The 23,365-nt window shown below is 42.4% G+C and overlaps 1 protein-coding gene across 4 annotated transcripts in view; it reads left to right on the top strand.

Moving 5' to 3' along the window:
• The window catches only part of LOC107705239 (zinc finger homeobox protein 4-like), an 81,231-nt gene that overhangs the window by 3,924 nt on the left and 53,942 nt on the right, over positions 1-23,365 (top strand). For 3 of the 4 annotated variants that reach the window (XM_016508442.1, XM_016508444.1, XM_016508441.1), the window contains exons 2-3: positions 14,690-17,280; positions 18,319-18,821. In XM_016508442.1, the coding sequence (XP_016363928.1) occupies positions 14,736-17,280; positions 18,319-18,821 (3,048 nt within the window). In that variant the 5' untranslated portion in view covers positions 14,690-14,735. Of the gene's footprint in view, positions 1-404; positions 421-14,689; positions 17,281-18,318; positions 18,822-23,365 lie in introns of those variants that run through there. The other variant, XM_016508443.1, reaches the window with a different exon arrangement.

Raw genomic sequence — 23,365 nt, 5'->3', positions numbered from 1 at the left:
AAACATTTGTTCGAAAAGGTAACGTGTCGAGAACCGCAATATATCCTGTAACAGTAAGAAACGCGAAGGCTACGTTTTGACACGACGACGCAAGTCGCTCCGGACCGGTGTTTTCCGTCATGTATCTTGAGATAGACTCAAAAGCTGCACAGTTCACCTCAGGTAACTAAAAGATGCTTCTTCGTATATTTCTGTTACCTGCAACGTATAAAAGAGTCTCTCCACTCTGCGGCTCGGATGATGGTAACGATAGGAGGGATTGAACTCTTAACAGCAGCCGAGGGTCTCTTCTGCCATATCCCGGACTCCTTCGTGTCTGTGGCAGACGTAAAAACCGGAATAAAAAGGACCGAAATCATTCCTATTTTCATCAAAAAAGCCCATTCCGTGTTTAAACTACTCGTGTCTTCTGTCTTGCCCGTAAATTTTCTTCTCTTCTCCTTTCAATCCCTTTACGTTTTTCCTGAGAGAATTGTCCCCGAGTTTATAGTAAGATCGGTAGATTCTTAAAAGTTGAGTTTTCGTTTTTTTTGTGGTAAAACGTTAACATTGGCATTGAAGACCGTGGCATGTGTGTGAGCGCTTGGCTTTTGGGTTTGATGGTGAGTGTGAGACAGAGTCTTGGCTCCGATTGGAACGCGACAGTGACAAGGACATCGATCGCTTCCATTGAGAGCACAGAAAAAACACAGGCAGTGGGGAGGCAGAGCACAGAGCCGAGGTGTGTATCGCTGTGTGTCTGCGCTCTCTGCTCTCTAAACCAGCAGATTTTCACTGTCTGGATCTCCGAATTTGTAGGATTTTCAAGTTGTTTTTTACCGTTGGCAGCATGTTTGCTTGCTTGTGTATTAAATTAGCTGCGTTTGATTTTTCTATGTTAGACATTGTGGATTTGTACGCTTTTTGTATTAATACGATCCTTTGTGGATACCTGGATTTGTTTGCAAATTGGAATTGCACGGGAATTGCATCTATTTTTTATTGGATTCGTTTTTCATTAATATAGTTTTCTTTTTTTAAATTTAGATTATTTTGTTACAGTAATTACACGATTATTATTATTATTATTATATTTACATATTTATATCTTGTATGTAAAAGTGTTTTCTCTATTTTCGTATTAAATTTATATTTTCAGCTTGAATTATTTGTAACTCTGTTAAAGAATAAAAGGCTGTGTTCCATTCAGCAATTTTGTTGCTGTGTGACAGCAACTGTTATGTAAAAATCTTATTTTTAAAAAGGTTGTGTCTGAGATCTGCTGTCACAGAAAGACACAAAAGGTTTAGAAAAGATGTGGTTCAGTGCATTTGGTTGCATTAATGTAATTAGAAATGTTAATTTAAATGGAGTCATTTTATGGCACCACAAGGCATCTGGATCTATTAAGCGTGCTTTGATTTAATTTCAGATGTTTTGCGTTTTTGTGTCCACATAATTTCGTACAGTGTACAGATTGATTAGAGGCAGCATGGAATATCGTGAAGCCAACGCAAGGAGCATTTAATAACTCTTGAGACATGTTCTGCAGTAAGATTGGCTGAGGCTTCTCCTAGGGTTGACAATGTGTCATTTCCATGAAGCCAAATTGCCCACTGCCTATATGATATTAATGTGCAAATCAATATTTCAGGGATTAAATTTCCCTTCTTCATTTTTTATGGTTTCTACCTCAATAAGTCTCAAGTCTAATAGAAGAGGCTGGATGATTTAAAATCTGCCTCTGCGGAGTGGCTTGCTAAAAGCCTATCACAGTGTTCTGCTGTTCAGTACCAAAACTCTTATGGCAACGCGCAGAGGTTGACTGCCACTGCTCTGTGACATTAAGACACCCAATTTGGCTAAAAGGCTGAGAGATGACTGCGTGTTCGGTTGAATGCTAATACGTGGTTATCTCGGTATTGATAGTTGTAAAAGAGAAGCCCCATTCAAACACACACACACAGACACACACACACACACAAACTGATGTTTGCATACACATGCATGTAGAGACACACACACACTCATAATATATGCACAAATTTGACCGCATCCATCTTAAAAAAAAATCACAAGGCCAGTGATCACTGCTGGTATCAGTTTCTCCCCAAAATGCTGCAATATACCATTTTTTTTCTGTGAAGGCCTTGTATGGGGTTAGACAGAGAAATACGGTTTCTATTTTCGAATGTGGTGATATGAACCATTTAGAGCACCAAGAGCTTCAATTCACCGGAGCACGGCTTGCTGTTTCATTGCAGTCGTGGAAATTCGTTGTTGGTCAGCAATACTGAGAAGAAGCAGGAAAGATTTTTTTTTTCTTTTTTCTTTAACACTGACATTATCATAGTCCTCTGAGCTTTCTGCTGTCTATCATTAGGTGTTTGTTTGTTATTCATCTCGCACCATCTGGGCTACGCTTCACAGAGCGGCATGAATTTCATATGTGATTTTTTTCCATTTGGTCTCATCAACCTCATCAGACCAATTTAATTTTGCCAGCACAGAAAGAAAAAAAATGTACATGGTGCAGGACAAAGGCATTTTTAATCTGGCTGCGACTGTATGATTTCCTTTAAGATTCCCTGTCTGTTACGATTTCAAAGGCCTAATGCCGTTGCGATAAGATATTGTCCATTTTTTTCCGCTGTCATTTTCTTGAAGAAGTCCTTCTGAATTTTACATCAAGAACTTATTTTAGCTCTGTATTTTATGTACTCAATTGCCAGTGCTTGTTGTGGTTTCCTGAGCACATTAACTGTTTAATAACCTCTGTGTGTGTGTGTTTGTGTGTGCACTCATCATAGATAACATTGAGAAAACTGTCACATTGTTGTTAGAGGAACTATAGGGCTTTTGTTGTGGGCCCAATTGAATTTGGTTCGGAGGATGCAGTACTTGCCCCGGTCCACAGAGCAGTGGGTGGAAAGCTGAGAAGTCAGGAGCTGGCTTAATGTATTAAGAGGGGCCTTTTTGTGTCAGCCCCGAGGCATTTCTGAGGCAGAAAGAGCCTCCCCTGCTTAGAGGCTTTCTGAAGGGTTAAACACTTGGATGGGGTTCAAGCTCCATAGCGCCTAGGGAAAGTGCATTTGAATATGTACAAGTTTCATGTAATTAGGACTTAATTTCATTAACATATGCAAATTGTTAACTCAGAGGTTTGTTCAGCTGGTGAAGATCAGGTGAGCACAAACGGCTCATTGTTCCTGGGGCAAATAATGGATTTGGAGTCGGACGGTGGCAACGCATAACCAGCTATCTAATTTAAGTCGTACCATGGCGACATTTCATTAGTAGCCATGGAGATGGGGTTAATTGTGCTGACTAATGGCCCTGACTACGGCGGTGGCCCCCAAAAAACAGCAAAAGCACGACGGCTTACTTAATCTGCCTCGCGATAACACTTGTTTAGACACGTTTCCCTCATGTGGGAATTTGCATATGCAAATCCGGGGTCTTCCTGATCTCATTCGTCATGTCGGGCTGTCAAACGTGCAGAAAGACAATGAAAGCAAGAGCGAAGGCTGTTGCTGATCTCACCACAGAATGGGCAGCATTATTCAGGCTGACAACATTCTTTCATAATTTGTTTCTGATTAATAGACCAGACTGAGACTCGTTCTGTTCGGGGCTTTTTGCAAAGAGAAGGTCAGGTCAGAAAGAGTTTCCACAGCAACTAAAGATCTATTCTTTTCCCTTTGGCTAATTAAATCACATTCTTAAGGCCTCTCCACTTTTTTTTGAGGAGAGTGGAAGAGGAGGAAAAAAAAATACTGTCGCCGATAATCTCTACTTTCCTTCAGCTATAGATGGGGGGGAAGCCTGGTGCAGTGCTAGTTCTCCTGAAGTAATCCTGTTTTTTGACAGAAATGTAAACTGATATAATTGCTTTTCAGGAAAGGGAATGCAGGGTTTGTACAAGTGTAAAAAGCATCGGAAAAGGATTAGCATTTTTTTGCATAATGCACAGCGGCTTTGAATGGGGCACTGAATGGTTGACTGAGTGACTTAGATGAAAGCAAGATGGAAACGGTGCCTTCTCGTCCTTTCTTTCCAGGCCCCGCTTGTCCCCAAAGATGTTTGTCGAGGACTTGAGACAACAGGCACAGGCTTCATATTCCTGAAGCCTCCCAAGATGCCTGCAGATTTTGCCATCATGTGAAGTAATATGTATGATAATAGTGTCTCTCAACTGGTAAATAGCAGCCCGTATGCTTTATTCAGTAGCGTTCAGGCACAATAGCAGAGCTAGGGAGTGGATTCTGCAGAGATGGGATTACTTCTTTCCTCCAGTGTCCTCAATTTAAACAGGAAAGGTTTTGATTGAATGCTAGAAATGTGTGTACTTCTTACTTTTTATTTCTGTTTGTTCTTTTACAGTCCTCAGTATAAACAGTAACGGTTTTGATCGAGAACACTAGGAATATGTTTGTAATCCTTTGGTTAAAACATTCCAAGCTTGAATTTTTGTGTGTGCTTGTGCGCGTGTGAAAAATAAAATGCTTAATACGGCACTCGTATATTATAAATGAGGTGTTTCTGTCTGATTCTAGCTCTAGTTTTTTTGTTTTGGGGGGAAGGTGCCGGTGTGACGTGAGCACCGCTTTCGTGATCTCAACGTCACTGACATCGTGGTCTGTTAAATGAACGCGAGCTGCCGCCAGAGACGTTTTTTCCATGTTTTGTTGTGTTCTGTGAGGCCTTGATCATCTTTCACTGACGTTTTATAGACTAGAGCATATGCTTTCATATGCAAATGATTAAGGGAAAGGAATTGTAGCCGGGATAAGTGCTCACAGGTTATCACGAACAAAACGATTATTCTTCTTTTCTCTTCTGTTTCTTTTTCCGACCATTCCAAGGGTGAAAAGCAAGTAGCTTTGAGTCGATTGTGAAAGGTGGCAATGTCAGTCTTTTTAACCCCGGTGTCAAAGAAAAGGATACACCGTGGATGACGCTTCACGTCTGTTCATTTCAAACAAGGCTCGCTGTTAGACAAGTCATGCTTTAGTGTCTGGTTGAATCAGGCGTGTACTGACAAGCTCAACCAGATGTTGATGTGGGCCCGGTTGCCAAGTGAAACTTGTATGCTGTGGATTGTCCCCCTTTCCGCCCCCACCGGCCCTCGAGATGTGCTCTCCTTACTCCGCAGCTTGGATGAAGTTAAAACGTCTCTTCCTCTTCCGCGACTTACACGCTGTTCCTACCAATGTGTGAGAACACATGACTGATGAGGACATGGACATTTCAAACAATCGTAAGGGTTGTTATGAGAAGGACTTGTTATTGTGAGGAAATGTAATTTTTGTCCTCATTGAGAACTTTCATTTTTGAGCGCAGTTATCTAAATGTTTTTGTTGCTCTTGGTCCTCTGCCAGTCAGGATTACATTACTTTTACTGTCAGCTTGCGTCTCATCGGAGAAGGGGATTTTTCCCCTTCATATTCTCAGGCCTTCGTTGTTTTTTTGTGACGCCTTTGCTACAGGATATTAAAAAAGGGGGGATAAAACAAATCTAACTAAAGCAACGTTTAGGCATTTCACTGGAAAAAGCAGTCATGTATGGAAATCAACAGAATAGACCAAATATTGTGTACAAAGTCCATAGAGTCTTTTTAAAGCAACAATTCAGGTTAAAGAAGAAGAAGAAGAAGAGCAGGGCATTTAGCTTATGTAAACGCAGCTGTGTCCATATAGCCATTCCTGAGCCGGTGGACGCACTGGTTGCGTTTTGACTTCACAAGTTTTCAGGTACATATGTTATGTAGTCATTGTTGCAGAGACTATTAGCAGCTAAAGATCGAAAGGCCCCCGCTATGTGATATTTTTTGATCAGTTGGCATGCAAAAATGAGCTGTTCTTCTCTATGAGACTTAGGAGTTTTACATAAAAATATTTTGAATCTATTGTAAAATTATATTTTAGCATTTGACTCTGTCTCATTTTTTCAAAGCAGCTGAGATACTGTGCAACAAGATAATCTCATGTGAAGATTTGTGTCTCTTTAGATCACAGCAACCAAGTGTGCATTATATATCATACAGAGGGATTGTCATATTGCCACAGCTGCTGTGAAGCACCTTATTTCATGTCCAAGTAATTATTTGGGGAAAGGTTGAGCTTAACTGTGACCTCTTCCTGTTTCTCCCTCCATATGTAGATACAACTTTATAGGAGCACCATTCAGACAGATGTACACTCAAAAATGGTACGCACCCTCGTTGCCGATCTCAGCTGGATAACAAGCCCATTATTAGTCGTCAAGAGAGGGATGAGACCATAATTGAATATGTATGACCGGTAGTGCCTTATGTAAACAGATAAATGAGAGCCTGCCCTCATGAATATTCATGCCGCTTAGTTCATCTGGCCCTGTGATGAGGATATTAACATGGCTGTTTCACCTGTGTGTATGTGTATGAAGAAAAAGAGCAGTTTTCCAGACATGACACTGGCCCAGTGTTTGTGTTAGTCCAGAGGCTGAGCAAGAGAAGTCCCCAGAGAAGTATTTGGTTAATGCTAGACTTCTCATATCCTGTCTCGCTCTGGTCTGGCATGTGCGTTGGAATCATCTTTAATTATTTGCTTTAAAGGGGGTTAGACTTTCCATCATTGCAGATGAGTGGCATGGACTGAAGGCTGGTTTTGTGTGGGTGCTTGAGGTCCCGGCGTGGGTCGTCGTCTTTTTAGTTTTAATGACGTGTAGCGACAGAACGAGATTAAATGCGCAGCTAGCGGCGCTCACGTTAGAGAATCGTGGTCACGAAATAAAAAGAACAAAGTATCGCATTGAGCCGAGAGAAAAAAGATAATGGTGTCGTCTGTATTTTGGGCTTTTGAAGAAACAACGATTTTCTGCCTCACCTTGTCTTTGTTTTTTGTTTTTTTGGAGGGAGATTTCTTTTAGTTTTATATGGAGACAATAGGGAGCTCTGCTTGCCGTGCCCATAACCATTTAAGTTATGGACAATCAAAGAAAGTGTAATAAAAAAATGACCTATGGAAAGCGTATGAAAAAAACATTAAGGAAAATTGAGGTCCTTTGGGGTGTTTCATATAAAATCAAATCAGAGGCCTTTGCGAAGATCAAGCGATGCATATGAACAGCGGACCGGAGGGCTGTTAAATCTGACGATGGATGGGGCTAGACGAATATTTGAGAAAGCACAGATTATTTTCCATTTAATGCCTGCAAGTCTGTTACAGGACCGGCAGGCTGGATGCTCCGTCTTTACTGAGCAGCTTGAACTTTAAACTTTTATTGTTTCTCGGGGAAAATGACAGCACGGAAAGGTCAAAATCTTCGAACGAAAAACGGGCTCTCGTTCCAAATGGCGCCTGCTTACCATTCCCGGCCCACGCGGTAGCGTGTCAAAACATTCATCAGGTTAAAGTTAGTTAACAGAGGATGGCCGTAGAAATATAACACCTGTCTGACAGGCTTAACGGGTTATATTTTTAGATGGCTTGTTAAACGGTGAATTCACCCCCTCCCATGTGTAGCTGTAGGTATAATGTGTTTTCTTTGCTTTAATTAGTTGGCGGTTATGCTGATCCAGAGCTTGTTTTCTCTTCTAGGTTGTCATTGACCTTAAAATACCCCCAGTGTCTTGTTGAGGCCTTAGCGATCTGAAAAGCATAACACAATGTGGCCTTCCCCGCTGCAGTGCGCTGATAATGTTACAGCCGGGCCAAAGCGGCCCATATAGGCTTTCAAATGGCGTAAGTGGCAATAACCACAGACTCTTTTAATGTTTCTCTTCATTAGCACTGCTCACGGATGTTTTTTCGGTCTCTTGCCCTTTTCATCTGAAATAGAAACAATTTTTGGCTCCCTTATAATATGCCATTAAATTAATGATTTTTTTAATGAGTTAAAAAAAGGATTAATCTTTTTACTACATGCGTCATTTTGTCTGGTGATTGTAGGAAGCAGACGGAGCGACGTGACTGCCAGATTCGTCGAAATTAACTTTGAAAATTGAATCGGTAGTTTGCGTGACATTCCGTTTATTTGATAATGGAATATTGTGGCCCTAATTTCAGCTCATTCTAATTACATCTGACAGTTGTTTGTTTGGAGTGAAATCCAATTAAAGTGTACACTTTTCAAGCGGAATACTCCAGTTCCTTCTTAAAGAAATAATGACCCCATGATGGCTCTGAAAATAAATGTTTTTTTTTGTGGGCATACAAGGGTAAACTCACAACAGCTGTCAGAACAGAGTTTGTTTAAAAAGCAAATGCCTTTGGTCTAAAGTTCATTTGGAGAGCTCTCTAATTAAATATAGGCCCAAACCTTAAGTTAATTAGTAATTCTCTGGCTCCAGAAATTAGGGAGATCTGGAGCACGATCTCTCGTGCTGCCATATAAAGGAATTAGGGCCTGCACGGGAGAACTTAGTTAGCAGTAATTCATGCTTTAATAGATTGTTTGACATGTTTTGTGAAATTCCTGCGTGAAGAACGCTCGGGTTAGCGCATAGCTAGCGGCGCTGGAATGCATGCAGGGATACCTGGCCTGTGATTATGTTTATAATACTAGATAATTACAGGACCGGCAGGCTGGATGCTCCGTCTTTACTGAGCAGCTTGAACTTTAAACTTTTATTGTTTCTCGGGGAAAATGACAGCACGGAAAGGTCAAAATCTTCGAACGAAAAACGGGCTCTCGTTCCAAATGGCGCCTGCTTACCATTCCCGGCCCACGCGGTAGCGTGTCAAAACATTCATCAGGTTAAAGTTAGTTAACAGAGGATGGCCGTAGAAATATAACACCTGTCTGACAGGCTTAACGGGTTATATTTTTAGATGGCTTGTTAAACGGTGAATTCACCCCCTCCCATGTGTTTTTTGGAGGTGAAATATGTGGCCTGTGTTTGACTTTGTGTGTGTGTGTGTGTTTGGTCTTCACCCCCATCATTGCAATGTAAGCCATGTTTGTAGGTCTTATTTGAAAGCAGCGAACACAAAGCGTGTGATTACACGAGCGTCACTCTTTCGGACAACTTCGATTGCAGGACTGACGTTTTTTAATTCCGCTTTATTTATTTTTATGTATTGGAAGGGGGCAGTGCTTTCAAACAGATGTGTGTAAAACTACGATTTATGTAACTGGTAAGCGCTTTCATATTGTATGTATTGTACTCCACAAGAGCATGTTTGACCAGTAGATTAATATTTATTTAGCACAGGGAAATCAAGGGATTAGTCAGTCATCATTTTAACTCTAATCCTGCTCGGCAAAAACTAGACAAAGAGGGTGATTACTGAACACGGACTGGCAAAGCTACAATTAGATTCTCTGCTTTTCTTGTTGAGAATGGGGAAAAAAACACTCACACACAACATACACACAAAGGGAAAATGCTATGAACTTTTTTTCCCCCTCCTGCGAAGAGAAAAAAAGCAAAGCAGAAAGCAAACGTATTCATCACTCGTGCTTGTGCGGACAGCAGAAAGATCACGAGACGAATTCACGTCAAGCCAGTGAATCAGAGAAAACAACTCTAATTTTAGTGTCGAGTGTCTCCTCTGAGAAATGTGCATTTCTAGTGAGTCGGTGTGTGTTTAGTCATATTCTCTGTCAGTGCCTGTGCATGTTTGTATTTGTTTGTGTGCCATTACTATAAAGAGGAAACAGCATATCTGCTTTACTAATTAAGCCGTAAGACTCACTAGGGGCGACACATTGATTTGCATCTGGCTTATTTCTCTTAGCAAAACACACACGGTAAATATGCCTGATGGTTCTCAGGTGGGCAAACGTGCGTGGTTGTCTCTGCGATGCTCTCTAAGTTAACTGTGAAGTTAACTTTGCAGAGCTGAAGCGAGAGAGAGAGAGAGAGAGAGAGAGAGAGGTGGGGTTAAAGAGATGATCTGCTGTGTCACGTTGACACGGGCACCAGAGAAGATGTGAAACCAGATGTGGGGTGAAAAAAAGGCTAAAGAGGAAGACTAGTGGGGAACCTGCCAGCATACGTTCCCCTTTCCCCTCCTTCTCTCAGTTGAAAAAGAATGTTAATGATTTTTTTCGCCCCCCTGCGCTCTTCCAGAGACACAGCCTCATTGTTTGTCGCGAGGACCTTTTCTTTCAAACTTAATTACCTTCTCCCCTTTTTTCTGTGACTTGGACTGAAAGTTTGCACTGTGTCGGGAGAGGTCGTCACACATTCTTTTTGCGCTCCTTTTCATTAATCTGGGGTGTGCAGGCATTTTCTCTTCGTGTCGGGACGGTAGGGCTGGGTAATGGAAGAGCCTCGGAACGATCCGCAGGAAGCTTAAAGCCGGTTAATGCAGTATAATAGTCTGGACATAGACTGGCCTTTGTTTGTGCGGTTCATTTCGAATCAGGCGTAATTAACTCCAGAGTGTTTCCAGATTGCCAGCGAGGAGAAATTGCAGCCTTCTCTGCTTTGAATTGAGAAAAGACATTAGCTATGTAGATTATGTTTCCCTTTGATACTGGCCTCTCCTGTTAAAAGTTTTCGAATGGGAGAGGGAGTCGAATAAACTCTGGCACTCTTTTTTCCCCCCTCATTTAAAGGGTCTTTTTGAAGTAATTTTATATGTAAAGCTTATGTCACGTGATACGTTTCTTTTCTTTCGTTTTTAGTATTACAAGATTTTAAAGATTAAAAAACTGGAACTTTTTCATACTTAACTTGTTTTGTGCTTCAAATTGTTTGACTCTTTTGTTAAACGCCAGCCACAGAAAGGTAATTTGTACAACAGCTAAATAGACGTCTTTTTGCTGATGTGGATTTGCCACACCCAACAGTAATGATATGTTGTGTATTGAAAATGAGGCCCTTAAATGTGGTTATGGCACAGGGGAGATATCCTGCTTCTACTGTTACACCTCTGGGCATCGACGGGGTCGGGAAAAGCCTTTGTGAAAAAAGGGTCATGCAAAACCACTTTTTTTTCGCCCCCACTCCTTTTCTCTCTCCTCTTTGCAATTTTCTTTCTTTTTTGGACTTAAACAAGAAAGAATTAAGCCTCCCTGTGTCCTTGGAGGCCAGAGAAGCTCTTGATGTTTGGATAATACCACTCTGATGGATTTTTCATCAGCTCTTTCTGCATGGCAACAAATAAACAAGTATAATTAGACTTGTGAAGGCCCATTCATACCTTTGTTAGGATTAGATATATGTGCAGTTTGCATGCTGTGACTCTCCTTTGTCTTTCCCTAACTCACTATGACATTTTGATAGAGGATTTGGTGTTGAGAAAAGCCCCAGCAGAGGCTGGGGTGACCTTTCCTAAATCGGATATAATTCGGAGGCGTTTTGCCTATTTTTCCTGTTTTTTCTTTCACACTCTTATTGCAGTTCCACTTCAGTAACGCGTGACACATATGTGCACGCTAACGTTTAACGTTTGTCTATGTCTCTGAAAAACAGGACAACCTGAAAAACTATTTAGGGAAGAAAGGGTGAGTGAAATCCTTTTTCTTTTTTTGGGGGGGGGGTTGGATCAGGGGGAGTCTTAGCACTCGGGTAAACCTAGCATTCCTACTCCATTATTCCCGTCTCTTGATCAGATCACATTCTTTTTAATCACTTCACAGGCAGCGTCTCCATAGAGAACCGAGAGAGAAGCCGAGACAGTCTTAATTAAAAAACAGAGGTAGAAACACTGTTTGCCATCTTTTTCTTCTAATGGGAACGGGAGCCATTTCCATGCAATGAGATCTGTCCTCAATGTTTTGAGAGTGTGTTCTTTCAGTTCCAAGAAAAAGAGCTTAGTGTTTGTTTGTTTTTTTCTTTTTCTTTTTGTAGCCTGTGCTTTTTAGACCGAATAGAAGGAGGGAAAGTAAGACGAGAGAAAAGCTGTTTCACAGTTAAGTTACAACACGTTGGAGGAATCGTAGAATGGTGTATAGAAAAAGGTGTTAACAGAGGAAAATTGCAGTCAAAAAGAACATAGAGCCCCTTTTAATAGCAAAGTACGTACTTAAGACTAGTTTCTGTCTTTTGGGTGGAAAAGAGTATGTTAACAATTGAGATTGAGCTGGTTTGAAGAAAGACGCCTGCATGTGATTCTTTTAAAGTCGTTCTTGTCAGGCATCTTGAGCGCTTGAGGATGTCTGGATAATATGCAGTGACTTGCTGTAGCAAACAGTGATTTATATATTTATTTTGTGAGAAGATATTGATGGGCACACTTAAGTTACCGGGCTGATTGTCAATGAAACGTCTTCTGATGCGAAATATCAATATGAAAGCTAGAGGTGCTCTCAGCATCCCTGGATACTTGCCTCGTATCAAAACAAGTGTAGCTCTGAGCTGTTTAGCTCTTTTGTGCCTTGCTTTATAATTTATAGGCATGTAATGATTCACATGCATAGCCAAAAATGTAGAGAGACAGGCAAATCCAGGGGAGGCATCTCTCTCAGCACTTCAAGTGTCAAGAAATGCATAATTCATCTCAAACTGCACGTTTTATGTCCGGACCCGCATTAACTGATGTTGTGTTAGGATCCGAAGGAAAGCAACAAACACGCACAGTTGCACACAAAATCTCTGCATAAATTCTTTTTTTTCTGCTACCTGAAAGAAAGAAAAAAGAGAATGAGGAAGCCAGTTGTATAATTACAGCTTCCATATTGTATTTGATACCTTTTAAAGGCTGAATTCAAACAGAAACAAATCACAGGCAGCCACTGACAAGGTAGACACATGAGGGAGAGTGTGTGTTTTGTGAAGGTTGCTTGTTTTATGATGTGCAGTGGGTTTTGTGTTAACGTCGTTGGAATGTTGTGTGCGGCTCACACACTCACCCAGCACCCACAGGCCCTGGAGGCACAGCTGCTGGCTCTGTGATCTTACACCGGGAGATGCAGAAATTATCACAGGAGAACACTGTAATCTAGTCCTCGCTTCCCTGCCAAACGTGTGTTTTTGGAGACGTACATTCCTCTCGGCTTGCATAAATGACCCCCCGCCCCACTTCGCCACTGCACACACACACACACACCTTTTTCTTTTCTTGTGTGAAGCCAAATCTAATAGGTGCTAATTTTGCACTAATTGCTGCACAGTTTTGCTCTCAGGGTATTTGGGAGCAATCTCAGTTCTTTATTTTCACATCAGTGCATTGTGCAGATCACCCCCACCATTTGTTTATTATACAATTAAATTTTCACTTCATTAATATGATAGCTTATCTGCATTTTCTAGCAGAAGTATCCTAATTCTTTACTTCTGTGCATTTCCTTGTATTGAGAATATACTTGATTTGAACAGTAAAATGTATCTTTTCTGTTCGTAATATTCATATGATATTCCAAATGTATTTATCCAAGGCTTCATTTAAATGAATCCCCGATTTGCTTTGTATCAAAATAGGTATCTGGAAAAAAAGTGATTTGCACATAGCTATGTGGAGAGGGCATGGCTGTAATTGTTGTTTAATTTTACATCATCTTTTAACTTCATTTGCATTTGGAAAAAAAAGTGCTTTTCCAAATTGCGTTGTGTTCAATAAGCTATTATCAGGTTTCCTATATTCTTGAGAATAATTAGAAAATAAAGCCTGGCGCAGCAGACAGGGCTGCCGTTTTAAAATTCTGGGTCTGTCTTGAGTGTATTTCATTTTAATTGAAAGCACAGCAGTTGCAAGCCCGTCATCGTTGGCCTTCACCACAAATCTCTACCTCTTCTGTACACACTGATATCACCCTGAAAATTTGGAGCAGCTGGGTTTCTCTTTGCTCTCTGGGCCTCATTCGCCGAGCCTGGGCATGGTAGGCACATACGCTTTGGATCCAACTCTATTTCAGCGTCCAAGCTTAGTCCCAGTCTTTGAATCTGCATTGCCAGCCTTGAGAATAAATTGTCTGTGGTCCAAGAAAAAAAAATATGATTGAAGGGTTTTCATCAGCAAGGTGCGCGTATGATTTGTGAAAGCCAGGAGAGAACCTGATTGAGGCAGTGACGGTTGGGAGATGGGCAGCCATCCAGGATAGATAACATCGCGATGGTATTTCAAATGGTGTGCTTTATGTGCTTGGGTTTTTGTGGGCTGCCAAGGATGAAAAATGAAAAACAAAAAAAAGTGAAAAGAAATTGCAAGATGGCCCTCCCGGGGTGACTGGACTGGGTGTGCTAAATATTAATTTGAGTTTGAGGTGATTGTCGGAGAGGCCAAAGCGTGGGTTAGAATTTGGATGGCTGCTTAATCAGGGCTTGTTAGATACCTGCTGGGGGATCTCTCAGAGGGAAGATTTGGTGTAAGCTGATTTACTGAGTAACATAGGAACCAAAGAGATACCGCCTCTCTCTGCCAAAGTGGTCATGATTTGAATGTGGTTGTCCACCCCCCTTTTCTTTGCTTATTGTAATTGTTGCAATGATAAAGGGGCTCACAGAAACTTTTGTGTGGGAGTGGTCTGATTTTAAGGGGAGTGCTGCTCGTGTTATTGAAAAAGTCTCATACTTAAACATCTTTTTTTTAACAATTGAAACCTCTTGTTAACCTCTGCTAAAATCAATGGAGTGTCTGTCTGTGCATTTAAAAACCATACAGCTTTTTTTCTAGATAGGTCTCCGCTGCTCATTTTTGAGCTAATTCACGAGTAATTGCAGCGCAGGAATGCTCTCTATATCATCAAGGACAGCACATGCTGAAGATCAGGTGCGTTATCGTTATACACGTTCTAATATGTCTTTGCTCTCTTTTGTTTTTTTTTATATTTATGCAGGTCCCTGACAGGCTGGATGAAATGAGATCCCCATGTAGCGATTACCATGGAAACTTGTGATTCCCCTTCTCTCTCAAGACAGGAAAATGGGCAGCAGATATCAAAGCTACGTGAGACGACACATCTTGATAATGAGGTGCCAGAGAAAGTCCCTGGGATGGAGCCTGACAAGGAAAACAGCCTTGCGGATGACAACCTGAGGACGGAGGAGAGCCGTCGAGAGATCGCGTCGGGATTGAGCGTGGAAAATGCGATAGGTGCGGCCACTAAAGAGATCCCCTGCAACGAATGTGCCACTTCCTTCTCGAGTTTACAAAAATACATGGAGCACCACTGCCCGAACGCTCGCCTTCCTCTTCTGAAGGACGAGAATGAGAGTGAGGTCAGCGACCTTGAGGACAGCGATGTAGAGAACCTGACAGGAGAGATAGTTTACCAGCCAGATGGCTCAGCTTTTATTCTTGAGGACTCCAAAGAAGGTGGCCAGTCAGGGGTCAAAAGACTCTTCTCCCCAGCACGATTTTCAAACTCCCAAACTGCTGCCGGGGACAAGACTGAGCAGTCGGCCACAGCCCCCATGTCCTTTTATCCACAAGTGATCAATACCTTTCACATCGCTTCATCCCTCGGGAAACCATTTACGGCCGATCAGGCTTTCCCAAATACCTCAGTATTAGCAGGAGATGGTCCTGTGTTGCACAGTTTCCGAGTCTACGATCTCCGACACAAGAGTGATAAAGACTATCTTACCATTGATGGCGCAGCCAAAAACTCCTGTGTGTCCAAAGATGTTCCAAACAATGTGGACTTGTCTAAATTTGATGGTTGCATTAGTGATGGGAAAAGGAAACCTATTCTGATGTGTTTCTTGTGCAAGTTGTCTTTTGGTTATAGTAGGTCATTTGTAACCCATGCTGTGCATGATCATCGGATGACCCTCAGTGAGCAGGAGCAAAAGCTCCTTAGTAATAAATATGTCTCTGCCATTATACAGGGCATTGGTAAAGACAAAGAACCTCTTATAAGCTTTCTGGAACCAAAAAAAAACAATTCTGTGTTACCACACTTTTCTACTGCAAACTTCATGGGCCCTGATCCAGGCATTCACAGCCTGTGGAACACCTTTCACATGGAAAACGGTGATTCCCTGCAGGCTGGTTTCGCCTTCCTGAAAGGAAGTGCCAGTTTGGCATCTTCTGCAGACCAGTCGCCCAGGAGTGCCCAGATGCCAAAGGCTGAACTGAACCTCGGGGTTGCGGCCACCTCGGTGCTCAAGTCCCCCGTCGGCTTCGTGTCTCTCCAGCGCTCGTCGCCAGGGGCTGGGTGCAGGGATCAGGAGAGCAACTGTGAACGGCAGAAGGACGTTAGCACTTTGCATGCCAATGGTGAGCTCCCCATCAAAAGCGAGCCCAGAGACACGGCTGAGGCTGAGGAGGACGAAGACATGTATTTGAACGAGCTCGACGACGATGGCGTTTGTGAACTTGGGGATAGTACCAGTAGCAAAGATTTCCCTCTCTTAAACCAAAGCATTTCTCCTTTATCGTCCAGTGTGCTAAAATTTACTGAAAGGGGTACTACTTCCTCTGTGACTGTTGCCAATGACCTAGAGAAGACAAAGCAAGCTGCTGCCAGCTTGGACTACAGCAATGACTCCACGAGCGGAGGCAGCAAAGATGGCTGCGACTCCAACGGCGGCAGGGATAGCAGTCCGCCATCTCTTCCTCTCGACATGATACGACGAGACGACGAAAGCCCTGGCCCACTGCACCAGCATGCTGCCACGCCCAGCACCCCTGGCACCCCCGGCCCAGGAGAGGGCTCTCCTGGAAGTGGAATCGAATGCCCCAAGTGTGACACTGTCTTAGGTTCCTCACGTTCACTTGGTGGTCACATGACCATGATGCACTCACGGAACTCCTGCAAGACGCTGAAATGCCCCAAATGCAATTGGCACTACAAGTACCAGCAGACCCTGGATGCTCACATGAAGGAGAAGCACCCAGAGTCTGAAGGCTCTTGTGTCTATTGCCGCACGGGCCAGCCTCACCCTCGACTCGCCCGGGGTGAGAGCTACACGTGTGGCTACAAACCTTTCCGCTGCGAGGTGTGCAACTACTCCACAACCACCAAAGGCAACCTTAGCATACACATGCAGTCAGACAAGCACCTTAACAATGTGCAGACGCTGCAGAACGGGGGAACGGAAGCCATCTACAACCATGCTGCTCCTGTGTCTAATGCTAGCCTGAGCGGGTGCAGCACGCCCTCACCCTCCAAGCCCAAACAGAAACCCACGTGGCGATGCGAGGTCTGCGACTATGAGACCAATGTGGCGCGCAATTTGCGCATCCACATGACAAGTGAGAAACACATGCACAACATGATGCTTCTTCAGCAGAACATGAAGCAGATCCAGCACAACTTGCACCTGGGCTTGGCGCCGGCCGAGGCGGAGCTCTACCAGTACTACCTGGCCCAGAATATCGGGCTCACCGGTATGAAACTGGAGAACCCTTCAGACCCACAGATGATGATCAACCCCTTCCAGCTTGACCTTAGCACTGCCGCAGCCCTGGCTCCCGGTCACGGTGAGTAGTTTTCCCCCTTGGATATGCTTGTCACTCACTTTCTTTTGTTCTCTGTTTCCTTCACTGACTCTGGTCTTATTACTCCTGTCATTATTGTATCCTGCTCTCGACTTGTTCTGTGATTTGAGCTGCCATGTGAGAATCTGTTTCCTAATTTTCTTAAGTTTAGCCCTCGTCTTAACATGGACTGTAGTGAGCAGATTGCCTACGCACAACATGCAGCAGCAATTTTATTCTTTCACTTTATCAGTCAAGACCAAACATAGCCTTTCTGCATCTGTTTCTGAAAGCCGATACCCTTGTGCATTAATCTTGTGGATCTTTACCTCCATACGTAGTATAGACTGACACATATACATTAGCCTGTCAAGAAATATTGTTTCCACAAAAAACATTGTCTTTCATCTAGCAACTCAGAAACTCTAACAAAATGCTATATTTGTACCTTGTTTTGATCTTGTGTAATTATTAAATTCAAAGCTTTTTTTCCAGGGGGTTGAGGGTATGAGAAATTATCTAGTTTGCTTCTAAAAGTGCAGAGATCAAAGAACTAAATTACAACTAGATGTAAGATGATCTGTTTTTTATCATTTAAATTTTTAGGACTACTGTTAAGGCAGGCTCATTTTATATTGATCAGTTTTGTGTCTTTAAAGAGAGAAGAAAAAAATAAAAAGGTGTCTGAGTACAAACTCAGGAATGCCTGGTAGGAGTAATTAAAGCTATCTGATGAGGGAGTTTAGAACTTGAAAGGGATGATTGTAATTGATCCTGATTCAATCCTATTATAGCTTTTTATAGTTAAGGCTTTATAAAAGCCATACTCCTTACTGAGGCTTTATTTTATCAAATCCTTTTGTATGGGTGCCCTACACCAGTCTCTCAGTTCTTTTTAAATTTCATTTAATAATAATAAAAAAAAAAACTTTTCTCTTTTTCTCCTCCCTGTGACTGTGCCCCACCTCATCCCTTCTCCCCCCCTCTCTCTTTCCTTCTCTCTCTCTGTCTCTGTCTCTCTCTCTCTCTCTCTCCCTGCAGTAAATAATGAGCTGCCTGTGGAGCTGCGTCTTGCGAGTGGTCAGCTAATGGGTGATGACCTGTCCGTCCTCTCTGCTGGGGAGCTGTCACCTTGCATCAACGACCCGCTGCTGAAGCTCTTCCAGTGCGCGGTGTGCAACAAATTCAGCTCTGACAGCCTGGAGGCGCTCAGCGGGCACGTGGCGGCAGAGCGATCGCTTCCGGAAGAGGAGTGGAGGGCCGTGATGGGAGACGTCTACCAGTGCAAGCTGTGCAACTACAACACGCAGCTCAAGGCCAATTTCCAGCTCCACTGCAAGACCGACAAGCACATGCAGAAGTATCAGCTGGTGGCCCACATCAAGGAAGGTGGCAAAGCCAACCAGTGGCGTCTCAATTGCATTGCCATCGGCAACCCCGTGCACCTGAAGTGTAACGCCTGCGACTACTACAGCAACAGTGTGGAGAAGCTGAGACTGCATGCGACCAACCAGAGGCACGAAGCTGCGCTGAAGGTCTACAAGGTCAGCTATGCTTTACTTTGTGTTGAACTGTGTCATGACCCACTGTCCTAGTTCTGTGTGTTCTCGGTGTCACATGGGTTAATATTTACTTTGTTTTGTTTAACTTTTTATTGCATTATATCTATTTTATCACTGTATTTGAAAGAGTCAGGCCATGGTCAGGAGAATACAAACACTGAACATTTGTTTTCTAGCACCGTTTTTTTTTTTAATGATGTCAGATGTCATTAGTCCAGCTTTAAATTTGTTTTGGCCTTCCATGCTCGCCCTTTTCCCAGTTTCCTCTGCTCTCTTTCCTGCAAAGACAGGAATATGCCAGTCAGCCTGTTTACATGATGCCTTTCAGAAATCAAACCTAATTGAATTTATGCCAGAAATATCAATATTTTTAACAGTTGGCCGCTGTTGTAGCGTTTCACTGAATTTTCACCTCTGAGGAAAGCTGCCCCATCAGCCAGTGTATAATAACAAACATCATGTGAACAGCTGATGAATTTTGAACACGTGACTGTGTATGCTTGTCAACATGCACGCATAAGAAAAGGAAAACATTAAGATTATTTTTTAGATCGCCCTGTGTTTTACTAGTTTTTTTAACATACAAATTACCTTTTGATGTTTCAGATGTTCCCTTTCTAATTTGCGGGTTATATTTGACTGTTTTGCTCAAGGCCTAAGGCAGATAACTGATCCACATCGGTGGGGGTTGAACAGAGGCCACTGCAGCCTCATCCTGTTCTTAAGTGCATTTGGGTGTTGACTTACTGGACTTGTGTGATTGCCTGAAACAATAATACTAACATCCTGAAATCATAGACCAGCATCACATCCCAGACACATTAGTGGACTCCTCTGGATAAACTGTATTAACTTAATGAGGATCTATTGACCAGCATTAGTCACTTTTGACTTGTGTGTGCTCGTAAGCCGGACTCAGCTGTATATTTAGAAAAGTGAATTTAGCAGCTGACAATGGCTAGACTGCAAACAAAATTGGAAGTCTTGTAATGATAGCAATAATGCGAACAATTCATTACTCTGACCCAATTACACACATAGTCATTCAAAAAGGGTTTTTAAAAGGAAAATACAACTACTGTCACTTTCACACCGAGAACCTCCTGAAAAAGAGTTAAGTCAGAACCGAATGCTGAGTTTCTAGTACTTTTTTTTTTTAGGAAATGGGATTTTGAGCTGCTTCGTGTTATTAATGTATTCAGACAGTGTTAGAAATACAGAGCAAGTAACTAAACAACAGAGCAAATCCTCCAATGGGTGAAGTCAGCATGAGGCAAATAAAGGGCTGAAAGAATCGCATGTGGTATTTGGAGGCCTGGCATTAAAGACGCAGTCCATGGGAATGTTTTGAAATCCTTAGCAGTTTAGAAAGGGGTGGGGGGTCAGGGGGCTTGGCTAATTCTCTAAGCAAATAAAAAGGCTCCATGGCAACAGAGAGCATTTCGGATCACATCGAAAGACAAATAGATTGGAGATTAGAGGTAGAGAAAGGCCTAGCTTAGCTATGATCTTAGTAAGTCTAGGAGTAGATTTGTTTCTTCACGTGCACGTGTGGTTGGGTCACTGCCTGATTATTGACATGATTGTTTGTGTTTATTCTGAAATGTTTAATTAGAGTTTACCTGAATTTTTAGCAGCCGAGGAGCATCTTTAGCAGCATCTTTAACATTTACACTTCCTTTTTTAGAACAGCAGGTGGCTATGTAGAGCATGTAGAACATACTCCCGATATTTCAATTTTAATGTTGAACCAGCATGACAATTGTGTTTTTCCTTTTGAAGCTTGGAAGTGAGTGATCTAGTCAAATGGAGAGATCTGTAATGGAGAAATCTGTAGTTTGTATGGTTTTAATTAGAAGTAATTGTTGAGGTAAAAAAAAAAACATTAGCACTCAAATGTACGCCCACCCCTTTGAGTTTTATTGGCTCACACTTTAAGAAGTGTTAGAACAGGTGATGGGGCTGAATTTTGATGGCGAGAGAAGGGTGTCCATTTGACACACAGGGGGTGAGGGGGTTCGCTCTGGCTCTCTCATCTCCTTGTGCCCCCACCTTTATCCAGTGAGAGGGAAATCTGTTCTACAGATGCGGCTTCTAATGCTTTTGGCAGGAACCGGGCCGTTTTGCTCGTGTATATTTGGTAGTAAATGTTGGGAAAAAAGAAAAAGAGGTTTCTTTATTTGACCAGAAAAACACCTCGTCTTTTATGTTCAAAGGTGAAAGGGTAGCGCGCTAAAGAACAACGTATTGATGACCTTTCCATATGAGCCCCGGAACACAAAGTATCTTTATAGCCCAAAATGATTGAGGATACAAACAAAAAGCATATTCAGTATTTTTATTGCAGCTATTTTTTTTCGAGGAGGGAAGTTCAGATTTTCCAGACATTAAAAAAGGCCTCAATTACATTAGCAGTGCAATGTTTAATTTTTCTTTTGTGTGAAAGGCTAGGTGGTTTTAAAACTCCCAAGCCCACACCTAAAACAGCCTTGGATTTTTTTTCACTGTTATGAAGTAATTCGGCTGTTAAAATAAATACAATGCACATTTTTGACCTCTTAGTATTTGGCATTAGCTTACAGTAATGATATATTGTCGTTATACAATTATCGTTAATAACCACTCAAATAAACGCAGATGTAGTCGAGTGTAAATCTGTCAAGGCCTTTCAAAGGCGGCGTAACGCTTGATTAAGAAACGGTGAGAAATGTGTGTTGCTCCAAAGAGCCGATTTGCACTGGGCACTTGGGTCATTTGAAGCCAAGAATGTTCATGGTCAGTGTGTTGGAAGCGGGGGGAAAGCCAGATACCGACCCGCACCTGTTCACCAGGTGGTCCTCGCCATGCTCTTCTCTCTTGTATCTCCCACTCTTTTTCCCTCCCCCTCTGTTTGTCTATTCCCTTCTCTCTCTACTTCCTCTCTCCGGAGGCTTGTGTGCAGCACATAAGGATGTCCAGTATGTATCCCCCAGTTGCGCGTCAGGAGCTATGAACTGCTTAATTACAGCAGCCAGCCCCCTCCCCGAGCATCCGTCATCAGTCAAGCAGAATTTTCTGTCTGTCTGGAGTCTAAGGCTCCATTTCCATATTTGTATTTTCCTCCTCTCTTTTTTCCCCCTCCTCGCCTCCTTTCTCCCCGTTTTGAGCCACAGGGGCCGTGGCACACATAATGCACCTCTCTCTGGCGAAGGCAGGCGGGAAGATGGAGCCGCAGCGACTGGCTTTCCGTGGCCTTGTCCCCAGGGAGAGGCAGATAGCCCATCTCATTATCCATGATACGGATGGCAACACCATTGGTCGGGGCAGGGAAATGAGAAGGGAAATTAAAAGGGGGGAGCAGAGAAAAGAGGGAGGAGGAGAGAATGCGGGAGTGAGGAGACTGGAATTTCAGATTTATCAAAGACTTTTCCCAACCCCTTTTTGACGTTTTTTTTTTCTCTTTTATTCTCATCCAGAAGGTCAGTATTTTCTCCTCATTTCCCCCCTTTTTTCTCTCTGCCTTTTGCTCTATCTTTCTAAACCAAGATGGCTGCCAGTTGATGGGCACATTATATTACAGCACATTCATTACTGAAGGTCAGCCTCACTCCTTCTCATTTGAAAATCAAATGCCCCATATATATGCAGCTCAAATTATTGTCTGTCATTTCCCCCGATCTGATGGTAAAATGGACAGGAGATTGAGTTGAGGGTATTTGCATAAAAAGCCACTGTGCTATAGAGGAACGAGGAGGATCTGTTTTGCATGCGCCTTCATATAGCATCATCATCATCATTGGTGTTGTCCCTTAGCACACATTGTGTTTTATTTTGGGGCTTTTTTCCACATTTATTTTTAATAAATACAGACCAGTGAGCACCAAAAATTGAAATTCTGACATTTATTCATTCTCATGTCATTTCAAACCTGTATGACTTACTTTCTTCTGCAGAACATTGAAACACACACACACACACAGGTTTGTTTTTGTGAAAAGTGGGGACATCCCATAGGCGTAATGGTTTTTATACTGTACAGACCGTATATTCTATTGCCCTACACCAACCCTACCCCTAAACCTACCCCTTACAGGAAACTTTGTGCTATTTCAGATTTTCAATACACTCCATTCTGTGTGATATGTATGCGTTTTGAAAAGTGGGGACATGGGGTAATGTCCTGAAAAGTCACCTTCTCCTTGTAATACCTATGTCACACCCTTGTCATTATACAAATTTATGTCCTCATTTGTCACAAAAACGCGCACACACACACACACACACACACACACACACAAAACAAGATATTTTGAAGAATGTATCAGCTGATTTTGTCAATATCATTATCAATTTGTCAATATAAAAGTCAGTGGGGTCCAAAACATTTTTTGTGTTCCATTTAAGAGGTCATATGATGCGATGTAAATTTTTCCTTTCTCTTTGGAGTGTTACAAGCTCTTGGTGCATAAAGAAGATCTGTAAAGTTGCAAGACTAAAGTCTCAAATCCAAAGAGATATTCTTTATAAAAGTTAAGAGTCAGCCACAC

Source organism: Sinocyclocheilus rhinocerous, unplaced genomic scaffold (genome assembly GCF_001515625.1).
Source record: "Sinocyclocheilus rhinocerous isolate Xijiao unplaced genomic scaffold, SAMN03320098_v1.1 scaffold594, whole genome shotgun sequence".
Classification (NCBI taxonomy): Eukaryota; Metazoa; Chordata; class Actinopteri; order Cypriniformes; family Cyprinidae; genus Sinocyclocheilus; species Sinocyclocheilus rhinocerous.
The sequence above is the reverse complement of the archived record's forward strand: the minus strand, read 5'-3'. Positions and strand labels throughout refer to the sequence as shown.